The sequence below is a fragment of the Ammospiza nelsoni genome, chromosome 20 (genome assembly GCF_027579445.1).
Source record: "Ammospiza nelsoni isolate bAmmNel1 chromosome 20, bAmmNel1.pri, whole genome shotgun sequence".
NCBI classification, from domain to species: domain Eukaryota; kingdom Metazoa; phylum Chordata; class Aves; order Passeriformes; family Passerellidae; genus Ammospiza; species Ammospiza nelsoni.
In genome coordinates this window covers 2,471,743-2,499,081 of record NC_080652.1, presented here as the reverse complement: position 1 = coordinate 2,499,081, position 27,339 = coordinate 2,471,743, and the positions used below count along the sequence as shown (strand labels likewise).

At 53.6% G+C, this 27,339-nt stretch overlaps 1 protein-coding gene across 3 annotated transcripts; it reads right to left on the bottom strand.

Annotated features, from left to right (window-relative positions):
* Positions 1-3,746: 3,746 nt before the first annotated feature.
* Positions 3,747-26,449, bottom strand: LOC132082163 (glutamine synthetase). 3 transcript variants are annotated; one of them, XM_059486279.1, is made up of 7 exons: positions 26,432-26,449; positions 9,778-9,953; positions 9,072-9,233; positions 7,316-7,462; positions 6,363-6,490; positions 5,160-5,359; positions 3,747-4,499 (listed from the first exon to the last, which is right to left on the bottom strand). In XM_059486279.1, the coding sequence occupies exons 2-7, from the start codon at positions 9,941-9,943 to the stop codon at positions 4,178-4,180; spliced, it is 1,125 nt and encodes a 374-aa protein (XP_059342262.1). In that variant the 5' UTR covers positions 9,944-9,953; positions 26,432-26,449; the 3' UTR covers positions 3,747-4,177. The 3 variants fall into 3 exon arrangements, with proteins under 3 accessions (XP_059342262.1, XP_059342261.1, XP_059342260.1); XM_059486278.1 differs by lacking the exon at positions 26,432-26,449 and adding an exon at positions 10,104-10,142; XM_059486277.1 differs by lacking the exon at positions 26,432-26,449 and having other exon boundaries at positions 9,778-9,982.
* Between the last annotated feature and the right edge of the window lie 890 nt (positions 26,450-27,339).

The following is a 27,339-nucleotide window of genomic DNA, read 5'->3' as shown; positions in this document are numbered from 1 at the left end:
AGCCCTGGGGACATCCCTTCCTGAGGGGTGACATGTCCCTCAGCAGCACCAGCTGGGTTCCTGCAGCCCAGGGCTGGCATGGCGAATGGATACAGCCCCATGGAGACTTTATTTGCCACTGTCTGTGTGGAAATAGAAGATTTGTACTTTCCCCATGAGTGAGGGTGGTCCTGGGGGCAGGTGGGCATGGTCAGAGCCCAAACCAAAGGAGCTTGATATTTTGGTGGTGCTTGTCTCCCTAAAAGTACTGCCAACAATTCTGCCAACAATTTCAACAATTAGATGCAGGCAAAGGTTTTGTTGCAATCTCCTCCCATCTGACTAACTTGAATTTTGCTTTACAGCAGCAAGAAATTATTTATTAGCAGATTTATTTTCCTTCCCCTCCTAGTATTTCATTGTATTTCTGCAAGGTGTACAAAAGCCAAATCCAATCTGGGATCAGATTGTCTTTTGGTCATAGTCACTGCTCTTGGCGTTGTGGCAGCTGCTGGATTTCTGGCTATCAAATATCTTTATTAGAGTAGAAATATGTGAAGCAGAGATCCATGTTTTATACAGCGCCTTCTACAGCCTGAGAGGAAGGTCGGGCTCCTCTCCCAGATAACAAGGATGACAAAAAACAGCCTCAAGTCGCGACAGGAGAGGTTTAGGTTGGATATTGGGGATAATTCCCTCATCAAAAGGATTGTCCGGCCCTGCCCAGGACAGCGGTGGTGTCACCGTCCCTGGAGGGTTTTAAAGCCGTGTGGATGTGGGGACATGGGGACGTGGGACATGGGACATGGGTGGCCTCGGCAGTGCTGGGGGACGCTGGGACTCGGCGATCCGGGCGGATTTTCCCGGCACGAACCGGGCGCTGCTCCCTGCCATCCCTGTCCGCGTCTGCAGAGGGCACCAGCCCCTCAAATGTCCCTGTCACCCCCGCGCCGGGCGGGGACACCGCGGGGACAGCCGGGATGCTCCGGAGAATGCTCCGGGTGACGCCGACCCAGCCACCCAGGGATGATCCTGGGGAGCACTCTGGGTGACACCAACCCAGCCACCTTGGGATGCTCTGGGGAACACTCTGGTGACACCAACCCATCCATCCAGGGATGCTCAGGGGGAATGCTCCAGGAGACACCAACCCAGCCACCCAGGGATGATCCTGGGGAATGCTCCGGGTCACAACCACCCATCCATCCCAGGATGATCCTGGGGACAAGGACCCAGCCACCTCGGGATGCTCTGGGGAATACTCTGGGTGACACCAACCCAGCCACCCAGGGATGTTCCTGGGGAATTCTCCAGGTGACACTGCCAGGACAGTCGGGATGCTCTGGGGAATACTCTGGGTGACAATGACCTATCCATCTCGAGATGCTGCTTCAGGAGAACCCTGGATAACAGTGACCCACCCACCCAGGGCTGTCCCTTAGTAGAGCCCTGCAGAACAGTGACCCAGCCACCCAGGACAGACCTTCATGGAGCCCTGGATAACAGTGACCCAGCCATTCAGGACAGTCCCTCATGGAGCCCTGGATAACAGTGACCCAGCCATTCAGGACAGTCCCTCATGGAGCCCTGGATAACAGTGACCCAGCCACCCAGGACAGTCCCCTGGTTAGCAGTGACCCAGCCTCAGCAGCCCCATTCCAGGCAGGATCCCAGCTGGGATCCCAGCACTGCTCCCACCATTGCAGTCCAGCACAGAGCACTGGTGATGTTGGCTGCATCTCCTCCCAGCATTGTCCAACCCTTGGATGGGGATGGGGACACCTTAACCCCTGCCATGGCCTCAAGGCTCAGCCCCATGGCTGGCTCCATCCCCAGCACCTCACTGAACCCAAAAATCCACCTCCAACAGTGGCAAACACAACAAAACTATTGGAAAAATTCTTGTGGGAATGTGTTGTTGTCCTTGTTTCCCCAGTGCTATGGGCCCTGTGGGTGGGAATCACTTCTGCTTTAAGAAAAAACCAAAACCCTGACATGTGTTTTCTGGCCCAGTCTGACCTCAAAAAAGCACCAGTGAGAAGATCTGTGTTTTGGCAGAGGATAGCATGAATGCCTCCAAGCACACAGTGGCTCCTGGCATGTGGGGACAAGACTGAGAAAAGCCCAAGAAGTGGCTTTGGGAGAGCTCCTGGCCAGCCCTGGAGCCTCACTAGCCCACCCTGGAGAGGATGGTGCTGGTTGCAGGGGAAGGCCAGGGTGAGAGCCAGAGACACAAAAGTTTGGCTGTCCCACAGTGCTGTGTCCAGCCACAGATGTTCCCATGCTGGGAATGTGAACTCACATGATTCCCAAATTTGACAGTGTCTGTACAGCAGCATGACGAAAGCTGAAGTGCTTCAGCCACTGGTACACCCAGGGAAGCAAACAGGAGTCTTCCCATTCCAAATTTAGCTCTTTATTGATTTTCCAGCTGCATCCATCAGTCATTGTCCCAGTGCTCAAATTACCCATTAGAGATACCATAGAAATTAGAGGAACACAAGACAGGCTTGTGGTTTTGATGAAAAATGATAAACATCCCAAACAACAACTTCTGGAAGGAAAATCCTTCCTTTTTTAGGGCGGGGACTGGGTTGCATTTATTCTTGAACAGCTCAGAGGCACAGAGGGCTCCTGGCTGCTTGCAATCTGGGGCTTGACCATCTCCCATGGCCCTTTTCCCTGTGCCACTGGCAGCACTGTGCCCTGCAGGAGGGACTCAGGGGCCCCCCTCCAGCCCAGCTCGTCACCTGTGTCAGATTCAAAGACAAACATAAATCAAGTTTCAAAATCCACATGGCTACACTGGATGTCCTCTGTCCATGCTGCTGCTTCCTCTCACATATAGTGACTCCCTGCTGGCGACTGCAGCTGGGTCACAGCCTGCAGGTGGCCTGAGCCGTCTGAGATGTCCCTGGGATTAGGGGGATGGCCCCTGTGCTTGTATCCATCACTCCACAGCTGCATTGCAGAGGGACCCAAGGGTCTGGGACTGGAGGTTCTGTTGACATCCCATCTAGGTTTAAATGCCCTGCCTGGGGGTTTTACTGCATGAATTTCATAGGGTGTGGGTGAATGGCTTCAAACTGAAGGAGAGGAGGTTTAGGTTACATATTAGGAAGAAATTCTTCCCTGTGAGAGTGGGGAAACCCTGGCACAGGGTGCCCAGAGCAGCTGTGGCTGCCCCTGGATCCCTGGCAGTGCCCAAGGCCAGGCTGGATGGGTCTGGAGCAGCCTGGGACAGTGGGAGGTGTCCCTGCCCAGGGCAGGGAGTGGAACTGGATGGCACCCTTCCACCCCAAACCCTCCTGTGTTCTATCAATAAATCTACAGCCTCCACCTTGTGAAGAGACTCCAAGCCAAGGAGCTGCAGGTGACCCTGTGGCTCACCAAGGCAGCAGGGGGAAGTCCCCAGGGTCCCCTGCTGCACGCAGAGGTGTCCCCAGAGGGGAAGGCTGTGCTGGCTGTGCCCGGGGCTGGCTGTGCTGACTCAGCAGCACACACCCTGTGTAAACGCCCGCCAGCTGCTGCCCCGGCCGCTGTTTGCTCAGCCTGCGCTGCTCTGTTTGCCTTTGGGATCACGATGGAAGGAGATGGCCTTTGGTCCAGAAAATGAGGCAAGGCAGCTCCAGGCACCTGCCTCAAGGATCCTCCAGCATCTCTGCTCCTCCTGCTCCTGTCCAGGCTGCTCAGTAGCTGCAACCCACCAGCACCACCCAAATTAAAACCTCCACGGAGCTCTAGGAGCCACAGGAAAATGCACTCACTACAGCATAACCCAGCTGCCACGCAGCCAGGAAAATTATTTATTATCATTTCCTTGCAACAGAGATATGGGAAAAAAAAAAAAGCACCCACCCTCCTCAGGTGCAAACAGCAGCAGCTGCAGCATCCACGTTGGAATCTATGTACATCACAGTGTAAAGTCCATCGGAAAAAAAAAAAAATTCAATCCAACCTTTTTTTTTAAAAAAACCTTATGACCTAAAACCAGGAACCAGAACAAACAAAGTAGTTGAGAAAATAGCTTGGGCCCCTCCCTCTTGCTATAAAATACATATTTCTAAGGCGAAGTTTCACAAGACCAGAAGCGAGGTTCCTAAGAAGAGTCTGAGCTCGCAGCTGAAGACACCGCACAGGCACAAATCCCACGTGAGAAGCTGCTGTAGGCACGAGAACCTCCACCCACCCCGGTGCCTCAGTGCTCAGCATAGTCCTTGGTCTCCACGCCGGTCTCGTTGAGCACCGTCGTCCTCATGATGGCCTCGGTGACGGCGTAGGGGTCGCAGTTGGCCGCCGGCCGCCGGTCCTCGAAGTAGCCGTAGCCGTCCTGGCCCACCTGGCGCGGGATGCGGATGCTGGCGCCCCGGTTGGCCACGCCGGCCGAGAACTCGAAGATGTTGGAGGTCTCGTGGTGGCCGGTGAGGCGCCGGGAGTTGTCCCTGCCGCCGCGCGGGTCGTACACGCAGATGTGGTAATCGTGCCGCTTGCTCAGCTTCTCGATGGCGGCTTCGATGTGCCTGTGGGAGAGCACGGGGGGTTCAGCAGGTCCATTCACCCCCTCCTCCTGTGCAGGGACCAGGACAGCCCAGGGGATTCCTCATGTAATCAGCTGCTCTTAAAATAACAAGCTTGGATAAACCCAACCCTGCCTGATGCAGCCACACAGATTCCATATGGCCCATTTGCTTCCATATGGCCCAGGACACCCCCAAGCTCCCAGGTGTCATAGACATCTTTTATGAAAAATCCTTTCCTTAGGATTTTTCCTCCTGAGAATCTGAGAAGCCTCAGGAACAAAATAAAAACATTGATTATCTGCTGCTGTGGAATGCAACAGGTGCATCTGTGATTGGTCTCATGTGGTTGTTTCTAATTAATGGCCAATCACAGTCAGCTGGCTCAGACTCTCTGTCCGAGACAGAAGCTTTTGTTATCATTCTTTTTCTATTCTTAGCCAGCCTTCTGATGAAATCCTTTCTTCTATTCTTTTAGTATAGTTTTAATATAATATATATCATAAAATAATAAATCAAGCCTTCCGAAACATGGAGTCAGATCCTTATCTCTTCCCTCATCCTTGGACCCCTGTGAACACGGTCACACCCAGGTACATCCCAGGGAGCCCCCAAGGACTCCTTTGAGTCCTGAGACTCCCCTTGAGACCCCCCAGGACTCACTTGAGACCCCCCTCTCTGCGCATCTCCTCGGTGCTGTAGTTGGTGTGACACCCGGCGCCGTTCCAGTTGCCGGTCATCGGTTTGGGGTCCAGAGTGGCCACAACCCCAAAGTCCTCGCAGACACGGTGCAGGATGAACCGAGCCATCCACAGGTGATCCCCCATCTCAATGCCTTCACACGGGCCCACCTGGAATTCCCACTGGAAGGGGGAGCAGATGCACAGGTGAGGATGGGCAGGTGGGCGCCTCCACAGCCACCACATCCCTGCCACACCCAGCCTGGACTGCTACCCAAACAATCAGCAACAAGGATGGGGAGCATTGAGGCAAGCAACAAAACAACTTTGACATGCAAAAAAAATGGGAAGAAACTGCTCATTGCTATGTAGAGCAAATCAGAAGGGTTTTAAATCAAAACAGAGGTAAACACATCTGAGGCTGGAGCTGCTGGGAGCAGGACCCCAGCCCACACTGCAAACAGGGCAGAGGATTAACCAGGAGCCTGTTAGTCCTTCCCAGGGCTGCTCCCTGCCTGGCTGGAGCCAGGGTTGCACCACCCACGGTTACTAAGCACAGGGTGACGTCTTTGTGGCTGCTGGCATGGCAGAGCCTGAGCCCAGGATGTGGAAGGCAGCCAAGGAGGACCCTGAAGAATTTGGGGCAAACAGTGGGGTGGGTAAAAGTCCTGCCTCAGCTCCACTGCTGATAAGCCCCCGCTTATCACTGCCACATCAGCAGCAGGACAGTCAGGGCTGCAGGTCCCAGTCAGTCTGGCCACCTGCTTAATGCAATCAGGGGCTCCCTGCTGCTCACTCCTAGATAAACCCAAATCCTCCCAACTGCTCCCCAAGGCCATGTCCCACCCCAGCTTCCCAGTTCCAGAACAGGGCTCAGACCCCATCACTGCCATGCTCCTGCAGCCCACCCCAGCTCCCACCCACATCCCTGCTCCCACGGGGAGCTCCCAGCTCTGCTCCAGCAGCCAGGGCTCAGGCTGAGCTGTGCAAGGAGCTGGGGTGAGTTAGGAGAAAATCAAATGCACATTTCCATTCCAGCAGTGCAACTGCTCCTAACTAAGCAAAACCGATGTGAGGAGTCACTGAATTCAGAGTTCCAGAGGAGTTGGGAGTTGCTGGGTCTTTCCAGCCCCACAATATCTGATCCATCCCTGGGAATGGGCGGCCTGGGGCCATGCACACCTACCTGGGAGGGCATCACCTCGGCATTGGTGCCACAGATCTTCACCCCCGCATAGAGACAAGCCTTGTAGTGGGACTCCACGATATCACGCCCGTACACCTTATCAGCTCCAACCCCGCAGTAATAGGGGCCTGAAAGAACAAGGAGTCACCACCCAAGGAAAACTTCGGGGAGCCACAACAGCATTATAACATAACCCCACTCTCCCAGGTACCTGCTGCTATGGGCAGGGGATTTATGGGAATTAAAATGATGTTTCTCTCTATAGGACATCAAGCCACCGACCCCAGCTCCAGGATTAGCAGTGTGAGCAGCTCATCTGTGCAACCTCAGCCTTATCTGGGCAGTTCAATAATACTTGTAACACATCAGCTGGGAGGTGGCCTCGAGATAAGCAAAGTTTGGTCTGCCCCGGGGCACCTCCCTCACCCTCCCAGCACATCAAGCTTCCGAGATTGTTCTGACAACAGCTGGCATTGTTCACAGCTAGAAAATCCAATTCGCTGGGCTTTGATATCTTCCTCATTCAGGCAGGTAAGGCAAAGATCTTCTCCCGCCTGGGGGAAGGGAGATGTTGCAAGCAGCCGCTCCACACAAAAATCAGCTTGGGAAGCCTCTGGCTCTGTCCCAGGAGGCAGCAGAGGAGCCGGCTCGCTGCTGCAGGAGGGCACAACGCTCCATGCCAAGCCCTTTCCTCAACAGCCAAGGGGAGGAGGCTTTTCCAGCCCAGTTCTCCAGCCCTTGCCAAACAAGTCGTGCAGCTGAGCTGTTTGTGCAAGCAGGGTCCGGCGGGAGCGGCTCACGTGAGCCACGGGCACCAGGTGCTCTGGGCAAACAGCCCCTACCTGGGCCATCCCTGACAGCAGAGCTGCACTGGGCTGGGACGGGCTCACTGCCCCCTCCTGCACCCCACAGCAGCAGGGTGGGCGATTTTGGGCTGGATTTTGGGCTCTTACCCTGCGGGCCGGGGAAGCCGTTGTCGGGCCAGCCGTAGGGGTGCCCGTTGATGCCCAGCAGGGTGTACTCCTGCTCCATCCCGAACCAGGGGTGGCTGTCCTTCACCAGCTCCATCACTTTCTTGCACGTGTGCCTCAGGTTGGTCTCTGGGGGTAGAGATGTCTGCGTTAGAGCCGCTCTGTGAGGCAGCACCCACCACACTCTGCTCCATCCCACCCTGGGACCGAGGCTCCACCACTGCCAAGGGCTTCCCACAGAAGCCTTAAGGAAATCACGATGAATCCCCCTTCCTGCTCACCAAATTCCTCCTCACAGTTACTCCATCACCAGAGCATCAGGCCACAGGTCAAGAGGGTTTAATTATCCTGTTCCCCAAACCACTGCTGATGGTCCATCCTCCTCCTCTTACTCACTGAGAGATGAGGAGCCTTACCCCAGCCCCATACTACAGGCATTCAGCAGACCTGGGAGCTTCCATCACTCCTTCACCCCTATCCTCTTTCTTCCATCCTCTTCTTAATTATCCTTATCTTCCTGCAGCTCCATGGTTTTGGTCAGCATCCAGACTGGCTGGCCCTGCCTCGGCCTTTTGAGGTGCTCAAGGCAACTAGGGCTTTGCCAGGAAAACACAGATAGCAGAGAACTGTCCAGACATGAACGAGCCAGGCAAGGGGAATGAGAGCTTGGACCAAGACATCAGCGAAAAAGGCTGAAAAACTGCTGTGGCAGGGACAGGCAGGCTCCAGGCTGCACATTCTGCCCTAACTTGCAATAAAAACCCAGAGCAGCTACAACAGAGCCTGGGGCTGGAGGGAAGCAATGGAAAAAGGGGAGCAAAGCTAAGAGAATTTCTTATCCTGAGCCCACAGAGCCCTTAAAGTCCATGGAAACCATCACGGGGAGGGCTGGAGGGTGCACCCCTCTCACCATCAGCGCTCTGGGCTGAGCTCTGTGCCCCAGGATCAGGGGCTCTCTTTACAAACTCCTGCAGCGGAGGAGCTGCCGGGCAGGAATCTCAACCAAGACACTTCCCCCACCCTGTCTGGAGGCTGCTGGAGGAGGAATCAGCCCACAGAGGAATCAGCCCGGTCTTTCACCATCGCTGCCCGCCGCTCTCCGGGCAGAGCTGCATCACCCGCAGATGCCCTCTCCCTCCCCCGCACACCCAGCGGGCTCAGCCCTGCTCCAGCGGCAAATATCCGGTTGTTTGCCTGCAAACAACCCCTCCGGGAGCCCCTCGGCGCGTCCCTGCAAACAGGCTCCTTTTCCTGTGTCTGGGGCTTTATCACAGGGACAAGACGGACTGCAGGCTCCTGCGAGCGCAGCCTCGGCGATAAGAGCGAGAGCCGCCCGTTCTGTTTGCTAAAGGTCACTCCGAGCGAGCAGCACACGCCGTCTCAGCATCTTCTCCTTCCTTTTCTGCAGCCTCCCACCAGCCAGAAGAGCCACCACAAGCCGGGCACGGCAGAACCCCGCACTTGCAGCTCCCGCTCCCCCCGGGGCTGGGCGAGCTCGGGCTCAAGAGCCGGGAGACGCCTTTGGTGAGCTCCACGTCTCGCTGCTGCTCTCCTCGCCCCGTGCCACTGAAACAGGTTCCTGCAAGCATCCACCGCCACCAGCGCTTGGATTTCGGAGCCTCGGGCCAAGTGCTCGGTGCTCAGCTGCGCCCCAGGGCCGGCGGTGCCGAGCAGGAGCCCTGGGGAGGTGACACCCTAAATAATAAAGGGGTGACCCTCAGAAGCTGGGGGTGCTCACCTGCGGGTTTCCTGTTGTACTTCAGCACTTCGCAGAGCACCAGCTTGTTGGGGTCCAGGCAAAAAGGGTCCCTGAACATGCAGACAGGCACCAGGAACATGTCACTGTTGGAGCCCTCTGCCTGCGCCGTGCTGGAGCCATCGAAATTCCACTCGGGGACATCTGCGGGGCAAGAGGTGGGAGTGAGCTCGGGAAAAGGCCCTCATTCGGATTGTGCCGAGTGCTGGTGGCTCAGATCCAGGATGGAGCACCCAAGGGGTGCCGAGTTCCATGGGATGTCAGCCACAAAGGTTTTCCTGCACATCCCCAGAGCCCCTGGGTGCTTCCTGAGCATCAGCGTGCTCTCCCCACCCCAGCACCACCAGGCACGGGCAGGATCAGTCCCAGCCACTCCACCTCCCTCTGCCAAACCCCATCCAGATGCCGACACGTCTCCATGCCTGTTTGCCTGGGGGAAAGGGGCGAGGAGCTCATCCTCCCCTTCCCACCCAGCACTAATAGCAGAGATTAGCGGGTTAAGCAAACCGGAGGGACGCAGGTTGGATATTCACCCACCAGACAGCTGCAACAGGTATCACTGGTGCCACACAACCAGGGAGAGCCCGTCGCGGCTCCCACCGCCCGAAGCACCCCACAACTTTTCCCAGGTGATTCTCAGGGCCCTTCACACACCACGCATCACCCGAGGGACGAGCAGCCGCGTTACCTTCGATGCTCTTGGGCTCCTTATCGAGGGTCCTGCTCTTGCAGCGCACACCCTCGCCGCTGCCGTCGATCCAGACGTAGGTGACCTGCACCCTCCCATCCTGGGGCAGCCTCATGTACTGCTCCCGCACCAGCTTGTTCAGCCTGGAGCTGTGCGACACCGACATGGCGACGGCCCTGCGGGGGCGCACAGGTGAGTGCCACATCACCCCCGGCCCATCATCCCCAGGGGTGTGTTACAAACCAACCTCCCAGCCCACAGCGAGCCACCCCGGCTCCCCCCTCTGCCTCCCCCAGCGGGATTCGAACCCGCGACCCCGCGCTCACCGGCCCCGGCTCCCCCCCTCTGCCTCCCCGGCGGGATTCGAACCCGCGACCCCGCGCTCACCGGGCCCAGCGCTGCCCGCGCTCGCTCCGCCCGCGCTTTAAAGGCACCCGCGGCCCGGGGGCGGCGCGGAGGCGGCTCCGCCCCGGGGCGGCAGCGCCGGGCCCCGGCCCCCACCTCCGGGACACCCACTGAGCGCGTTTAGTATCGTTTTCTTTTCTTTTCTTTTTAAAAACGACAGCTATCTCACGGCTAAAGCATCGCTTTATTTGTTTAAAGTTGTGAGTTATTGGCCAAATAATTTATTGTTTATTTAAAGAAACAGGTATTGCTCATTGAAAATTTTATCACCACCTCCGGTCCCCTCTCTGCGTGTGTCATCCGTTTTGTCCCCTTGTTTGTGCAGGGTTGCCCTCGTACACGCGTGCAGGTGTTTTTCTCCCAGCGCTGCTAAGTCGGTGCCAGGGGGGGAGCTGGGGAGGCTGGTGGGTTGTGCTCCCCCAGCACCCCAAAAGCTGGCTGGGACCATGTGGATGTGTGATGGAAGGGATCTGGGTGCCTGGGTGATCCTGGGGACATCAATGGCAACGAGATCCCTGGGACAGGGACAGCCCAATCCGTCGGGACAGGGACAGCCAGATTCCGGGACAGGGACAGACAGATTCCCCCTACCATTATCTCTCTCCCCCCATCCTGCCCTGGCCATCCCAGGAACGACCCCTTCTCCCTTCCCACCTGGCTTCAGCCCCACTGTGGCTGCAGGGCTGGGTTTGCCCCGAAGGCTTTCCTTGGAGAGGAAGGGAGGAAGGGCTGAGAGCTGCTGGGAAAACACCGCAATCTCCTACTTCAGCCCTTCCCATCTATAAACCGCCGTGTTAAAGCACAATTTTAAAGCACCAGAGCGTGGTAGAGTCTCTTTAAACCCCCAAACCATCCGCGCTCAGCACAGGCTCTGCCGTGATTTACAGTCAGCTAAAAATCCTCAGCCAACAGGTGTGAATTTGAGTCGATTATTTCAATATAGCAGCAATTTCCAGCTGTTGAGCCGAACGCAGATCCAATTAGGTGAATTAAACGCATCGCTGCCTTCCCGGTTTTCCACGGATCCTGCGGGAGAGGCTCCCACGTGTCGGGGCAGACAGACCCCAAACGTGCCAGGGCACAACCAGCACAGCCAGGGCACAGCCAGCATGGGCACAACCAGAAAGGGCACAGTTAACATGGGCACAGCCAGCATGGGCACAACAGCACGGGCACAGCCAGAAAGGGCACAGTTAACATGGGCACAGCCAACACGGGCACAACCAGAAAGGGCACAGCCAACGTGGGCACAACTAACATGGGCACAGCTAACATGGGCACAGCCCGTGCTGGCACCTCCGGGGTTATCTCAAACACTCCCGGATTTTTTTCTGGGAGGAAGGCAAGATTCCAAACAACCCCCCCAAGCAAACCCGGCGGGGTGAGCGCGCCTCGACTCCCCAGCCTCGGGTTTCAAGCAGTTTTCCGACGTTACAAAAGGAAAAACAGGCTTTAAGGCATGACTGGGCTCTAAATCAGTTGGGGTTTTGCTAATTCCCCCGGTTCTTAAGACAGCCTCATGTTTGTGGCTGCCTGACTCACCGCCAGGAATGTTTTTTCTGCAAAACACCAAGGCAGCTAAAAAAAACCTGCTTCACGGCTGGCTGCCCCCCACAGGACATCTCCTCCCCGGGCGCTGACCCAAGACATCAGCGCTGTTTTTCTTCTGAAGGTGTTTTGGTCCCGCAGGCAGATAAAGAATCGTGAAGAAACCTGAAAGCCCTTGGGATTGCACAAGAACCAGGAAACGAGATTGGCAGCGGCAGAAGCAAAACTCAATGAGCGATTCGGGTGACATCAGTGGCAGCGGGCTGCGGGCGGGCCGGACGTCACCCAGCCCTCGGCCCGTGGGTGCTGCCCGAGCAGAGCCTGGGCACGGGATTGGCACACGGGCAGGTGCCCAAGGTCCCGGAGCCACGCAGGTCTGCCCCGTGTCCTTGTCGCCGCCCCGGTGACATTCAGGCTCTCCTGCGACTGCAGCTGGGGGTGCAGCTCGAAAGCAGCCGCCTCCCTCTGCGGGGTATTTTAGGGACACATCCACGAACGTGGCTGCAGAGCTCAGCATTTCCTCATTCTTGTTTGGAAATCGTCCCAGGGCGGGAGGAAGCGCACCCCTGGCTGTGCAGCCCTTTCCCGGAGGCCTTGCAACAGCGAGCAGCACCGAGGGGCACCGAGCCGGGGAGGCGCCAGCAGCTCCGGGTCCTCGGCTCCCTGTCCCATCACCATCTCCATCATCTCCATCATCTCCATCATCTCCATCCCGCCCGCGGGACCGGCCTCAGGGCTGGAGAAGCAGCGGCTGATGCTGAGCAGAGAGCTCAGAGATGGATCTGCATCCCTTGGGAAGGACACAAACCCCACCGAGGAGAGCGGAGCTCCATCATGCAGAGGCAGCAGGGGTGTGCTCAGTGTGATAGGAGGGTTCTGCCGAGACCCTGCACCTTCCTGACTCAGCTGGGTGGGGAGAGGCTCATTTTATCCCTCTGGGTTCCCTCCTGGATGTGCCCACCTGTGCACCAACACCCCGGAGATTGAGGGAGCTCAAACCCAGGGAGAAAGGGAACAAAATCCAGGCTGAGTTAACCCAATAACCTGGATTGGGAAGCTCCTCTGTGAGCAGCTGGAATCACTGAGCACCAAAACACCCAAAAGGGGAAGGCAGAACAAACACCAATAATCCCTCACCTGGTCAGAGCCCGCCTGCCCCAGGAGGGCAAACATGGTGGGTTTGTGGTGTTTGGGGACAGTGGGGACAGCAACAGCCTGAGAGGGCACAGGGGTGGAATCACAGAATTCCTAAGGCTGGAAAATGTCACTGAGCCCAGCTGTTATCCCAGCACTGCCAAGGCCACCACTGCCCCAGGTCTCCAAGTGCCACCCCCGAGGCAGCTCACCAAATACACACAATGATTTCACACCAAAAAGGATTTTGGCAAGCAGGAAAAAACATTTCTGCCATGTAAGGCTGGGCACCTGCTTAGTCAGTTTTTCCTGGGATCAAGCCTCACTTCCCCAAGCCTAATTCCAGCCATTTCCATAGCGACAACCCTGTAACACCAACAACAGCAGCACCACTCACACCTGGCTCCTGAGGCTCTGCAGTAACATTTCCCCAAACAAGCCCCGGCTCTGCAATCAGCGGGCTCCTGCCTGCTCCCCTCCTCGCCAGGTACAGTAAATATTAACCACCAGCAGCTCCCAGAACCTGCCACTGGCCCGAGGTCGGAGCCCGGGCAGGAAAGGGAGCAGGAGTGTCCTTGGAGAAGGAAAAGGTCATAGATTAAACCTCCCGAGGACTTTGTGAAGCCCGGTCAGAGCTGCAGCAGAGGGGTTTCCCCACATGGAGCACAGCAGGGAGAGGAGCTGCAAATTCTGCTGTGCTGCTCCAGCCCGGACCAAGCATCACCCCTGGTGCCACCTGGGATGTCACCCCGTGCCACCTGGGATGTCACCCCGTGCCCACAGGGATGCAGCAGGGCTGCTCCTCTTCCAGGGTCTTGTCTTGGATCAGTCTGGAGACCCAGCCTAGGGAGACCTGGCCAAGCCCTAAATTCTTCTTCCAGTTTTTATCTCTCTGACTTTGAGAGATACTTACACTGCATTTATCAAACTGAAAAGAACCTTTCCTCAGGGGTGCTTAAAATCCTTTCTGCTCCTTGCCTTATAATAAACTAGATTTAGCCCTAACCTTCTCTCCTGTATAGCATTTTGCAGACCTACTGCATATATGTAGCTTTTAAACCAAATTTGCAAAGATCCTGCTTTCCAATTTTCTCCAGAAAGCACTCCTAATGCTTTAAGGGAGTCACTTCCTACATTTCCTTCTTTACAGCTTTGTCAGCCTGAGCATTTTCCAGCCTTGCCAAAGTGCACCAGAGATATTTCTTGCTTTGATAGGATAGTAAGAAATCATTAAGAAATTTCTCAGATTGAAAATCTTCAGTAACACGGTATGTTTTACCATAAAGGGGTTAAACACGGAATAAATTACTTCTTGGGGTGGATTTTACACCTTCCCCTGGTGCTGCAGCAGAAGGCTGGACCCAGAGGACTGGGCCTTGGCTATAAGATCCCTCCATACACTTGCCCAAGAAGATCCCTGGCACAAAGCAGGGATTTTGTGATGGAGAATTCGGGTTTTACTCTAAACCACCCTCCAGGGTACAGGACGCTGCTCAGAACTGAGGGAGTCCCTCCCTGGTTGTTGAACCCCCACAGCACCTCCCAGAGCCTCTGCAGAGAGCATTCCCTCCCCGGGATCGGTGTGACCAACCCGGGCTGGCTTTTGTCCTGCCAAACAGCTCGGGGGGGAGATTAGAGGGAAGGCAAAGAGCAGCGTGGGCAGGAGGAGCCCGGCACAAACACCATAAAGGGATTAGAGGGGCTGGGGGGGAATTGTGCTGTGTGCACAGCGCTGGGAGAGAGGGGATTCCTGCAGTGGGGGACCCCGGGGGCTGGGGGGGACGGTGGTGCCCCAGTAGGGATGGGATGGGATGGGATGGGATGGGATGGGATGGGATGGGGTGGGATGGGATGGGATGGGATGGGATGGGATGGGATGGGATGGGATGGGATGGGATGGGATGGGATGGGATGGGATGGGATGGGATGGGATGGGATGGGATGGGATGGGATGGGATGGGAGGGGATGGGATGGGATGGGATGGGATGGGATGGGATGGGAGGGGATGGGATGGGGATGGGAGGGGATGGGATGGGATGGGATGGGGATGGGAGGGGATGGGATGGGGATGGGAGGGGATGGGATGGGATGGGATGGGATGGGATGGGATGGGATGGGATGGGATGGGATGGGATGGGATGGGATGGGAGGGGATGGGGATGGGAGGGGATGGGATGGGATGGGCTGGGGCAGGGGGTGGCCAAGGTGGGTCAGAGGCACTCTGAGGGGTCCAGCAGAGACCACCCAGTGCCACGAGGGCTGTGCTGGCACCCCCTGTCCCCAGTACACAGCCACTTCTACACTTTCCTGCAAAACTCCTGAACTGACAGTTTTCCTGTACAATTAAACACATTTAGGCAACAGCAAATCTCCTCAGAGTTGCACCCAAAGCTTTGCCTTCATTCAGATAGTGCTGCCATACCTTTTTCTGGGCACACATATAAAAATACATATATATGTGACATTAAATGCATATATATGGTGTATAAATACATATACATGGCATATAATTACATATATATGTATGACATATAATTACATATATATATGAATATAAGTACACATATATATGACATAAATAAATGTAGATGTGACATATAAGGCATATAAGTTAACATATATATGACACATAAATCCATACATATATGACATTTAAATACATATATACGGCACATAAATACATATACATATGACAAATACATATATATGACCTATAAATACATATATATATGACATTTAAATCCACATATATATGGCATATAAATACATGTATATTGCATATAATTACATATATATGTATGGCATATAATTACATATATATATATGAATATAAGTACACATATATATGCCATAAATACATATATATGACATTTAAATACATATATATGGTATATAAATACATATACATATGACAAATACATATACATTACATATAAATGCATATATATGATCTATAAATATATATATGGCATATAAATACACATATATATGATCTATAAATACATATATATATGCATATACACATCATTATTTATGTTATACTTGAATATGCCTGGCAAAACCACAGTCCCAAGCCAAGCAGCGCCCAGCACCAACCCTGTAAAGCTGAAACCCTCCCACCCAGGCAGGACTGGGAGCTCTGCTCCCTGCAGGGATTCCCCTGCAGCCTCAGGTCTGTGTGAGCTCCAGAGCAGGCCAGGCTCCCTCCAGCACAGAGCTGCTTTAGGGCTGTTTGCAGAAAGCTCTTATAAATCATTTTCACAGAACCTCAGAACCAGTGAGGTTGGAAAAGGCTCTGAGCCTCCTTTTCTCCAGGCTGAACATTTTGGGGGTTATTTTCAGCTTCAGGGGTGTGTTACATTTGTAAGGGTGAGGCTTTTCTGCTTCAAGGCAGCAGAAAGGGCTCAGCAGAGCTGCCCTGAGCAGCCCACAGACAGAACAAACCCCAAACAGCTTCCCCCTGACAGGCTCCCATCTGAATTTACTCTGTAATCCTGTGACGCTCACTTCAGGCTGCAGGGAAATAAACTGGGGGAAAAGCAGGGGGCACGTGGCACATCCCTGATCCCAGGAAACCAAAGTGCCAGGGACAATCTCCAGCCAAAGAGCTGATTGCCAGGGCAGGAAGGGCAGCACAGGAACGCAAACCCACTGGGCAGGTGAGCAGCTGGGCTGAATTTCACCCAAACCCCCCCGGGATCACCCACGGCCAGCAGGACAAGCTGGGCACAAAGCTGGGCACAAAGCTGGGCACAAAGCTGGGCACAAAGCCCCAGGGCAGCAGGCAGAGGGACCAGGGCACCCCAGGGCAGCCAAAGGGACCCATTTCCCTGGGATCTCTGCAGAGGAGGCCCCAGCTGGCTCTGACTCATGGGGGAACTCCCTTCTCATCTCTTCTGACACAGAAACCACGAGCTGGAGCTCCTCACACTGGAGCAGGAGCTCTGTCCCACACAGCTCTGGGCTTCAGGGAGAGGACCAGTGACAGAAGGAGAGGAAAGCTGCACCAGGGAAGATTGAGTGTCACAGACATCTTTTATGGAAAATCCTTTCCTCAGGATTTTTCCTCCTGAGAAGCCTCAGGAACAAAATGTAAACAATGATTATCTGCTGCTGTGGAATGCAACAGGTGCATCTGGGATTGGTCTCATGTGGTTGTTTCTAATTAATGGCCAATCACAGTCAGCTGGCTCAGACAGAGAGCCCAAGACACAAACCTTTGTTATCATTCTTTCCTTTCTATTCTCAGCTACCCTTCTGATGAAACTTTTCCTTCTATTCTTTTAGTATAGTTTTAATGTAATATATATAATAAAATAATAAATCAAGCCTTCTGAAACATGGAGTCAGATCCTCATCTCTTCCCTCATCCTAAGACCCCAAGACCCCTGCGAACACTGTCACAATTGAAGTTGGATATTAAGGAAAAAAATTCATTTAAAAGCTTGTAAAGCACTGGCACAGGCTGCCCCAGGAGCTGATGGAGTCACCCATCCCTGGCAGTGCCCACAGAAATGTGAGAATCTGCTCTGCAGGCTCAGTGGTGAACAGTGGTGGTGCTGGGCTCACAGTTGGACTTGATGATCTTAAAGGTCTTTTCCAGCCTGAATGATTCCATAATTCTGTGTTTTCTGCCCTGTCACATCCTTCCCCAGCTCCAGCCAGAACCCTGGGGTGCAAACTTCAACCAGCAGCATTCATTTCAGCAAAACTGAATATCAAAAGTCTCAGTGCACCAAAGCTCCCACAGCAGCAGAGTGCTCAGAGCAGAGCCTAAACAAGCAACGAGCCACCAAAAAGATCAACTCCTTTTAAAGTAAATACAATTATCAGCAACTGGTGCACCCGGGCAGCCGCAGCCTCCTTGCCCAGCTGGTTTCCCAGCCCGTATCCTGTTTGGCAACCCCATTTTGCAGCCTTACACAAATGCAAAGCTTTTTCACTTCCCTCCCTGCCCTGGCTGCTGCCAGCAGGGCCTCCAAGGCAGCCCCACTGTGTTTGTCCCAGTCAGGAGGGGATTTTTCTGAAGAAAACAGGAGGAGGCTCCTCGCTGGTGGTTTTTGTTTTCTCAGTGCTTACCCAAATCCTGTGCTTTCCTCAGCAATGTCTTCTCCTTGCAATCACATGATTTCAGGAGCTGGGACTTTTAAATGGTCAAAAAGTGAATTAAGCACTTTGAAGGCAACTTTAGAGCTTGCAGGGTTTGGCCTTTGCTACACAGGACAAGGCTGCCCTGAAGAGGGGCCACGTCTGAGGCCTCTGGTGCAGCTGGGTGGGAATTTTGGGGCAAGAAGGTTTGTTTTCTAGGGAAAACCCCCTTACTGCCAGCTTATTGCAGGCCTCCTCCCAAAGGAAAGGTAAATCCTGGCAGGTTCCTGCAGGGCAAAGCAGCCAGATGTGCTTCAGCACTCAGGGCTTGAACCTCAGAGGCTGTAACTCAATCCAGATCCTATAGGTAGAACCAGAAGTTCCCCTTGGGGGGGCTTTAATGTGAATTTAAACCAAATCAGAGCCCTAGAAATTCCTTTGTTCTGGATGAAAGAGCTCTCTAAGCACTTCATTTTGGCCCTGTTTAATTCCTTTTGCTCTCCAGCAGGGCATCCCCATCCATGCTGGTTCCCCTCCCTTTCCCAGCTGAGGTTAAGCTGACCCAGGTTTGGGGGTGTTCACAGGGGTCTCAGGTTGAGAGATGAGGATCTGACTCCATGTTTCAGAAGGCTGATTTATTATTTTATGATATATATTACATTAAAACTATACTAAAAGAATAGAAGAAAGGATTTCATCAGAAGGCTGGCTAAGAATAGAACAGGAAAGAATGATAAGGCTTGTGTCTTCGACAGAGAGTCTGAGCCAGCTGACTGTGATTGGTCATTAATTAGAAACAACCACATGAGACCAATCACAGATGCACCTGTTGCATTCCACAGCAGCAGATAACCATTGTTTACATTTTGTTCCTGAGGTCTCTCAGCTTCTCAGGAGGAAAAATCCTAAGGAAAGGATTTTCCATAAAAGATGTCCATAAAAACCCAGGTTTGCTTTCCTGCCACAGCCACTGCAGAGTTATCTCCCCCTGGATGCTCATCCTGAGCCCCCAACACAATTCCCTCTGGACAGCACCGAGCCCCAATTGCAGCTTCTGCCCCTGCCCAAAATCCTGGGGTGCTCTCCCAGCACTGGCTGAGGTGAGCTGCTGCTGCAGCCCCCCATCCTCATCCTCACCTCAGCCTCACCTGCCCCTCCTGTGCTGCCCAGCAAGAGCAGGGACATCACTGACCGTGTGCATTTACCCTGGCACAGTGGCCAGCCCATGGGCACAATGTCACCGTCACCAGCCCATGGGCACAGGTGTCACTGTCACCAGCCCATGGGCACAGGTGTCACTGTCACCAGCCCATGGGCACAATGTCACTGTCACCTCAGGGCATGTGGGATCTCCCTGCTGGTCCCCAGCCAGTGGCACAGTGGGGACAGCCCTGCCCTGACACAGCCCCAGCTGGCACAGCTGTGTCCCTCTTGGCCTGGGAAGGCTGTGGGGGCTTCAGCATCCCTGGCTCTGGTTCTGCACATGGCAGGGGGGAGGAGAAGGACACAGCTCCTCATTTAACCAGTAAAGAATGCTCAGGGTGTCCTGGCTGCAGTGACCAGGCTGGGTGGTGGCAGTGAGGGGACAGAGGTACCCTGAACAGGGAACAGCCCCATGTGCAGCCCCAGGCCCTCCTCATCCTCCCAGGGCCAGGCAGGAGGAAGAGGAGGCTGCCCCAGGGGAGCCCCCTGGGAGGGCTTGGTCAAAATCTTGGAAGGGGCAACAGGTACCCCATCACTCCCCACTGCAGAAAGGCAAAGCAACCCCGAGTTTGGCCCTCACCAGGCAGGTCCCAGTGCTTCCAGCAAGGCTCCAGCAGCACCCTGGGGCTGCCAGGGCTGCTCCCAGCTCAGCTGGGGTCACCTCTGTGCCATGGTCCAGCAGTGGGATGGGACCAGCACCCCCAGCCCTGAGCGCAGGAGAAACCCCATGTGCATTCAGGATGGGGATGAGCTCCAGCAGAGGGCACAGGGACACCCAGGGAAGGTGCAGGAGGAGGTTTGCAGCTGTAATTTCCTGCTGGAACCCTGAGCTCTGGCTCTAGGATCTGCTCCTAATTCCCCACCAGCAGCGAGAATCTGCATTAACAAAGAATGGGCTGGTCATGCTCCTTACAAGCACAAATCCATCTCAGAAAGTCATAAGGAAATCACCTTAAATCCCTGCAAGCTCAAAACCATTTTCCTCTAAGGAATAGGGACCATATTCCCAAAAACTCCTTTAAACCAAACATGTCTGGAATGGAAGGATTTTCTTGCTCCAACTGAGGAGAAACAACAGGGTTTGGAGGGTGCTTAGGGTGGGTTTGGGGGGAAACTGAGGCACGAGGATGGGCCCTTGCCAGCTGGCTGGAGGAGGTGCAGGAGGAGATAAAGAGTGATAAAGTTCTGGAATGTTCTGCCCAGGGAGGTGGTGGAGTCCCCATCCCTGGGTGTGTTTAACAAAGCCTGGATGTGGCACTGGGGGCCCGGGTTGAGTTGAGGGGTTGGGGCTGGGCTGGACTCGATCTTTAAGGTTTGTTCCAACCCAGTGATTCTGTGGGAAAGCAGGAGTTTCTTTGACATCCCCTGGGTTCCAATCTCACTGGTTTTCTTGGCTCATCATCTTTCAGTTGGCTGGGCTTGGAAAGGCTGGTACCCCCTTGGGGCAGGGAGGTGCTGGGCCAAATGAACATTGTGACCTTCTGGGGGTAAACTGAGGTGCAAAGCAGCCACTGATCACCCCACTTCCAGCAGAAATGGATTTGGGATGGTTTATGCTGGTTTTGGGGGGACTGACCCCAACAGGGCCACAAGGCAGCTCAGCATGGAGCTGAGCACAGCCCAGTGGGGCAGATTTCTATGAATATGGAAGGTTTAAACTGAAATTTGTGCCTGGGCCATCCAAGGACACCTTTTCACAGAAACCCATCTGTAAATATTTATCCTGCTCCCAGTTCCATCAGTGAGCTGCCCTGGAGGTGCTGGCAGACTCCGGAGGCCTCGTGCCAGGACAGGAGCTTTAAGAATTGCTTTTGTTTGTGCTCAGAGCAGGAAAAGCCACCAAGGTCCTGCTTGCTGGGTCACAGGGGTTGTGGCCTTTTCAGTTTCCAGCCTCTGCTCCCTGCAGGTCACCGTGATGATTGACTGAGCTGCAGATTTCCCCATGTCAATTTTCCAGCTGGTTTGGGTGCAAAATGAACCTGAAAATGCAGCTCATCCCCTCCAACACTGCAGAACTGATTTGGTGATTTGGGGTGTGAGCTGTTGGGGCTGGAGGAGCAGGGAATGAGTGGATTGAAAACTGGGGAGTGGTTGGGTGGTGACAGGTGGCACAAAGTTTAGTTGGCAGTGGCTGATTCTGCATCCCAGGGGTCAATCCTGGGAATCCTGGCTCCAATCCTAATTAACATTTAGTGCTCTGGGTGAGGGGGCAGAGTGTCCCTTTGACACTTTTTGCTGTTGCACCAAAGTGGGAGGGATGTGCAATGTGCCAGAGGGACCTGGACAGGCTGGGAGGGGGAGGCAGGAATTTTATAAAGCTCAACAGTGAGGAAATAAAAAATTCTGCTTCAGAGAGGGACCAGGAAAAGGCAGGAAAGAACCTGGGGGTCCTGCAGGACACTGAGCTGAACATGAGCCACCAACAAAGGTGACAATGGCACCCTGAGCTGGCAGGGGCTGCCTGAGGGAGGTGATGTCCCATCCTTGGAGATGCTCAAAAGCCACCTGGATGTGACAATCCTCTCTGGCTGACCCTGCTTGAGCAGGAGTTTGCATTGGGTGGCCTCATGAGGTCCCTTCCACCTCCACAGCTCTGTGGAGCAGGAATAAAACTTTCCCAAGAGCTCTCAGGCAGGGCAGCATAATAAAACAATAAAAAAAAAAAAGAAAAAAATTTAAAAAACAAAATTAAAAAACCAAAATAAACAAAATTTTAAAAAAACAAAAAACCCAAAATAAAAAAATAAAAAAAAAATTAAAAAACAAAATAAAAAACAAAAAAATAAAAACCAAAATAAAAACACAAAATTAAAAAAAAAAAAAAACAAAATAAAAAACAAAATTAAAAAAAAAACAAAATAAATAAAACAAATAAAAAACAAAAAATTTAGAAATAAAAGTAAATAAAAGTAAAGTAAATAAAAAACCAGTCTTTTCAAAGAGCCCCCAGGCAGGGCAGCATCCCGTGTGTGCAGCCAGCCTGGTGTTATATATACATATATACATTATGCTCTTTTCTGACCTAGAGATGGGCAACTGAGAGACATTTCTAAACCAGTATTTCTTATCTCAAAGTTTACATACAGATACACACCATATAAACCTCCTGTCAAACTTTAAAAATGTTCTACAGATTCATTTCCCAGAGCCCGGGCTGGGTTTTGGGAGGGCACCTCCATCCCTGGGTGGGTTTTGGGAGGGCACCTCCATCCCTGGGTGGGTTTTGGGAGGGCACCTCCATCCCTGGGTGAGTTTTGCCAGGGCACCTCCATCCCTGGGTGAGTTTTGCCATCCCTGCCCTGCTGAGCCTCGGCCAGCTCAGCAACAGGAAGCTCCTCTGCAAGTCACCACCTAAATATGAGGGCAAAAGGCCACGGTTCCTGCTGGGCAGGAGTGTCTGGGCTGCCCACACGCCCAGGCTGGCACCGCTGGCATCCCACAGCCCGGCCCTGAGCATCCCCAGCCCCAGGGCAGCAGCTGGAGCCTCCTCCCGCAGTGACCGCGGGTCTGGCATCACGAAAGCCCTCCCAGGGCTCATTATCGGTGTTAATATGCAAATTAGCTGATGTTTCTGGGCAGGAGGGGTTGTGGGAAAGCCAGGGAATGTGCACAAGGAAGCATTTGCAGCTGTAATTTCCTGCTGGAACCCTGATCTCCGGCTCTGGGATCTGCTCTGATTCGCCACCGGCAGTGAGAATCTGGATTAACAAGGAATGGGCTGGTCATGCTCCTTACAAACACAAATCCATCTCAGAAAGCCATAAGGAAATCACCTTACAAGCTCAAAACTATTTTCCTCTAAGGAATAGGGAACATATTCCCAAAAACTCCTTTAAACCAAACATGTCTGGAATGGAAGGATTTTCCTGGAGTTTCTGCCCCAGCTGAGGGAAACAACAGGGTTTGGAGGGTGCTTGGGGTAGGATTTGGGATTTAAATGTAGCCTGAGCTAGCACTGCTTGCAGGACTGCAGATTTGCTTTAATTCCTTGTTCTTTGCCATGCCTGGGAGCAATTCTGGGTTTCAGAGCTGCCTGTGCCAAGGGAATCCCTAAAGAACAGTTGGTTTAGAGTCAAAAGGTGACTGCTGGCCTGCAGAAGTGTTTAGTACCAAAATCATTAGAGTTATGCTCCCTGGTGGAATAAAAAGGGATTATCCAGATTCAGCTCCTCCCCATCTCTTGCTCAGCTGAATGTTGACATTTGAGGTTCAATTTGTTTGCTGCCACTTTGGCAAACGTGGCCACAGGGACGGAAACTTTCCCCACAGATATGTACAAATGTCCTCTTATTTATTCATCAATCACTAATCCAAAAGTATTTCCTCACCTCAGAAAGGGCCCAGACCCCAGGTGCAGTTTGCTGGGGACAGGATTTATCCAACAGGAGGGTTCTGACAGGGAACAGCACCTGAGCCTGCCAGGTGCATCAGAGACACAAATTCAGCTTCACAGCAGCCCCAGTGAGGCAGGCAGGTGGGGATTAATCAAGGAATTGATTAGTACAGAGAAGCCACGTTAGAAAACAAATCTGCCATCAGTCACTTCTGCCCTGCCCTCCATAGCAGGATAATCAGGTTTTTTGTGGAGTTACATTAGAGCAGCCCCCAAACCCAAAATGGGGCACTGGTAACAAAAGCCTTGATGAAAATCCCAACATTGCCCAGCTTCTCTTGGGAGATGAGGAATTGCTTCCTCTATCCCCTCACTCACAAGAGCATCCACAGAATCCCAGAGCAAAGCCAGGGCTCTGTGCCCAGCTCTGCTGATGCAAAAAGCAAATCCCAGCTGCTCTGCCAACTGCAGGTTTTCCATTGGCAGAGGCAAGGTGGGAAGGATAATTCAGATTTGAGGGGTGGAGAGGTGAAATGTGGATCCTGTGTCATGCTCACGGGTTGAGTTTAGAGGAAATCCTAAAAATCAACCTCTACTTCCTTGCCTGGGGAGCATTTCCTCTCTCTATCTCTGTTCTAGCCCTCATTTCATCCCTTCTCTCCCAGTTTGGGTCAGTACAGCCTCAGCTGCTCTGGGTGGCCCAGGGACAGCCAGGGATCTGAACATGGGGATTTTCCCTTGTGTGGGTGCTGGGTTCACACCTGCACAGACCCTGATCCTGGGGGCAGAGCCTTGCCCTGAGCTCAGCCTGAGCTGCCCTGGCCCAGCCCCAGCCGTGCCCTGGCTCCTGTCCCTGTGCCAGGGCAGAGCTCAGTGCCTGCCCCTCCTCTTCCTCTCATGAGGAAATTCCAGCTGTGCTGAGTCTCCCCTCAGCTGCTCCTCACAGAGGTCCTCCCAAAAACCTTTCCAACTCTTTTGGACACTCTCTGATGTTTCAACATCTTTCTTACAATATTTTAAAATCTTTCCTCTCCTGTGGTGCCCCAAAGTGCCCCCAGCACTGGAGGTGAGGCTGCCCCAGCCCAGAGCACAATTGTGCCCCAAAGGAAGGAGGAAGGGCAGCACAGGAGCTGCTCCCAGCACTCAGTGCTGAGGGAGGAGATCAAAGAGCTGATCTTGGCTCCACAGTGCCTGCACCAGCAGCTGGGGGGGCTGGCTGGGGGCACAGCATCCCCCAGGCTCTCCCTGCACTGAGGGCACTCAGGCTGTGCCAGGCTGGCAGCAGGGCACGGGGTGAGGAGTGAGGCTGGCACTGCTGGCAGGGACCCTCTGCCCCTCTTTGGGAGGCAGATTTTCAGCCCAGCTCTGAAACACCTCCCTGGCCTCTTCACAGCCTCAGCCTCACCTGTGGCTGGTCCTGAAATCACATTGTGGTTGTGTTTCGGCACTTGGAATTACACCCTGGCCCCTGTGCCCACTGCTGCTCACTGTGGCACATCCCAGCACCTCCCAAAAATGCTCAGGGCCTGTGGGATTGGGACTCTCAGCTTGCCCAGGGATGAGGGACACATTCCCAGCACGGAACAGCCTCAGGGCATCTCACACTGCCCTCAGTGTATTCAGACAGAGGCACCTTTGCTCTCTCCTGGTTTGGGCAGCCAGAGGTACCCAAAATGAACCTGCCCCTTCCTTGTGCTCCTGGCTGTGGTGACAGAACGCGTCTGGAAGAGCCCAGGAGGTGCTGAGAGCCCCTCTGTCCCCAGCAGAAGGTGACACAAGGTGACAGAAGGTGGCTGGATCAGCTCAGGATGTGCTGAGGGCTCCTCTGTCCCCAGCACAAGGTGGCAGAACATGGCTGGGGCAGCCCAGGGAGTGCTGAGGGTCCCTCTGTCCCCAGCAGGGCTCCTGCAGCACGGTGGCATTTCCTCAGTGCAGCTTCAACCCCACTTTGGTAAATTTGGGAGCCCAGAGGCTCAGGAAATGCTGATTATTGAAAAGGACAGTGGCTCCTCACACAGGCAGCCTTTAACCCTTTGCTTGCCTCTGTCTTTTACCGCCCTTCCAAAAATGAACCTTTCTAAATCAAGGATTTTTTCACAATGTTTTGTTGCTGTTTCTGGCACCATCATCCACAAAGCTGCAGAATCCCAGCCCACAGCACAGAGCTGGCAACAAGTGGGTCCTTGCTTTTCTACCCAAAACTGTGACAGCAACCAGCTCAGGGTGACAAAAATCCCCAAATAAAGCCCCATGGGCTTTATTTCCCTCCCACAGCCATAGTCTGGCTCCAATGGCTACTCTGTACAAAGCAACCTTTAATAGATTCAGTAATTTATTAATGAAAGGGGCAGAGGATCTGTACTCTGAGTGAGAGGAAGGGTTTTGAATAGCAAGATGAAAACACCTAGGAATTACCGCAGAATTTGAAATGGGATTTAACTTAACAAGGAAAAGCAGAAAGAAAGTTACTTTTTGTTTAACTTGGAGGGGAATCCCCAAACCATTAGCCACAAACTTGGGAAGCAGCAGCAGCAATGCCCCATCCCTGGCAGTGCCCAAGGCCAGGCTGGGCAGGGCTGAGAGCAGCCAGGACAGTGGGAGGTGTCCCTGCCATGGCAGGGGTGGAACAGGAACTTTAAGGTCCCTTCTAACCCAAACCAGTCAGGAATTCTGTGATTTTATAATGAGAGAATTTATAATTAGAATTTTATAATCAGAGCTGATCTGGATGTGAAGGGCAAGAATCAGGACCCACATCCAGCCCTCCAGCTCTGAGCAGGACAGAGATTTCCCCACCCTTTATGTAAAACCCTTCCCCTATTGCAGCCCTTACAAACCCCAGCAGTGCTGGGGTGACTCCATGGAAATCTTTGCCTTTAGAAATTATTCCTGTTGAGGCAGAATGGGGATAAATCCCACACAGAGCCCCAGGGGACACTTACCTGCCCTCCACGATGCCAGGCTGAGGCAGAGCAGCAGCAGCTCCTCAGAGTGCCCAGGCAGGAAGGGATGGGCAGGAGGAGCTCTGGGGCTGAGCAGGGGATGGCAGAGCTCAGCACTCAAACTGCAGGCAGTAAAAACAGCAGCTGGATTTTGCTCAAAATGCCCCAAAAGCAGGAGCCTCTGGGCCTGGAGACACCACGAGCTGAGGATGGAGGTGAAGGGGTTGTTTGGTTCTGCTGAGAGCAGGGTCCAGCCACAGAGGAGGGAAACAGAGCTCAGCAGGGCTGGGGTGACATCAGATGTGATATCACTTCCTAAAGTGCAGAATTGCTGCCATCTCATCACAGGGGTTCCATACTCTTGTCTCCTTATCGCAAAAGTTTCACACTTGGTGTTTCTCATAGGCAATTCCTCAGAGCACTGACTCTTCTTCACAACTCACTCCAGCTGCCTTTTCAAGGCCACCCCACTCTTTTATAGCATCTTCTTCTCATTGTTTACAGCTGTGCCCTGTTAAAGTCAGGCCTGCTCCTAATCTCTGATAATTGGCCCAGCTGCAGCTCCTTAGGGGTGAGATTTATCTTTATTTTCTTACATTCTCCCCCTACACACCATCAGGTGTGCTGGCCACTCAGGGTTGCCAGGTGCTGCAGACACCAATAAATGTGAGCAGCTGTGCCCTCCAGGGCAGAATTTGACACCCACAGGGGTTTAGAGCACTCTGGCTCGACCTCAGCTGCAGTGGGTGCAGTTTGCTCAGGAGAAGCTGCAGTGGTGGCACCATGAGCTGTGGGTGCAGGGCTGGGTCTCCAGGTCATGCCAAATGCCCCAAACAGCCCCATGTGGTGGGTCAGAAAATGGGGATTTCTGAAAATGCCTTCCCAGGCCAAAGGAAATCCCAAGAGGG

Coding starts and splice junctions, on each gene's coding strand:
- LOC132082163 (XM_059486277.1), bottom strand. CDS start 9,982: ATGTGGCACTCACCTGTGCGCCCCCGCAGGGCCGTCGCCATGTCGGTG. Junction 6,491..7,315: donor CGGCTTCCCCGGCCCGCAGG/GTAAGAGCCCAA, acceptor TTGTTCTTTCAG/GCCCCTATTACTGCGGGGTT. Junction 5,360..6,362: donor CCGAGGTGATGCCCTCCCAG/GTAGGTGTGCAT, acceptor TCCCCCTTCCAG/TGGGAATTCCAGGTGGGCCC.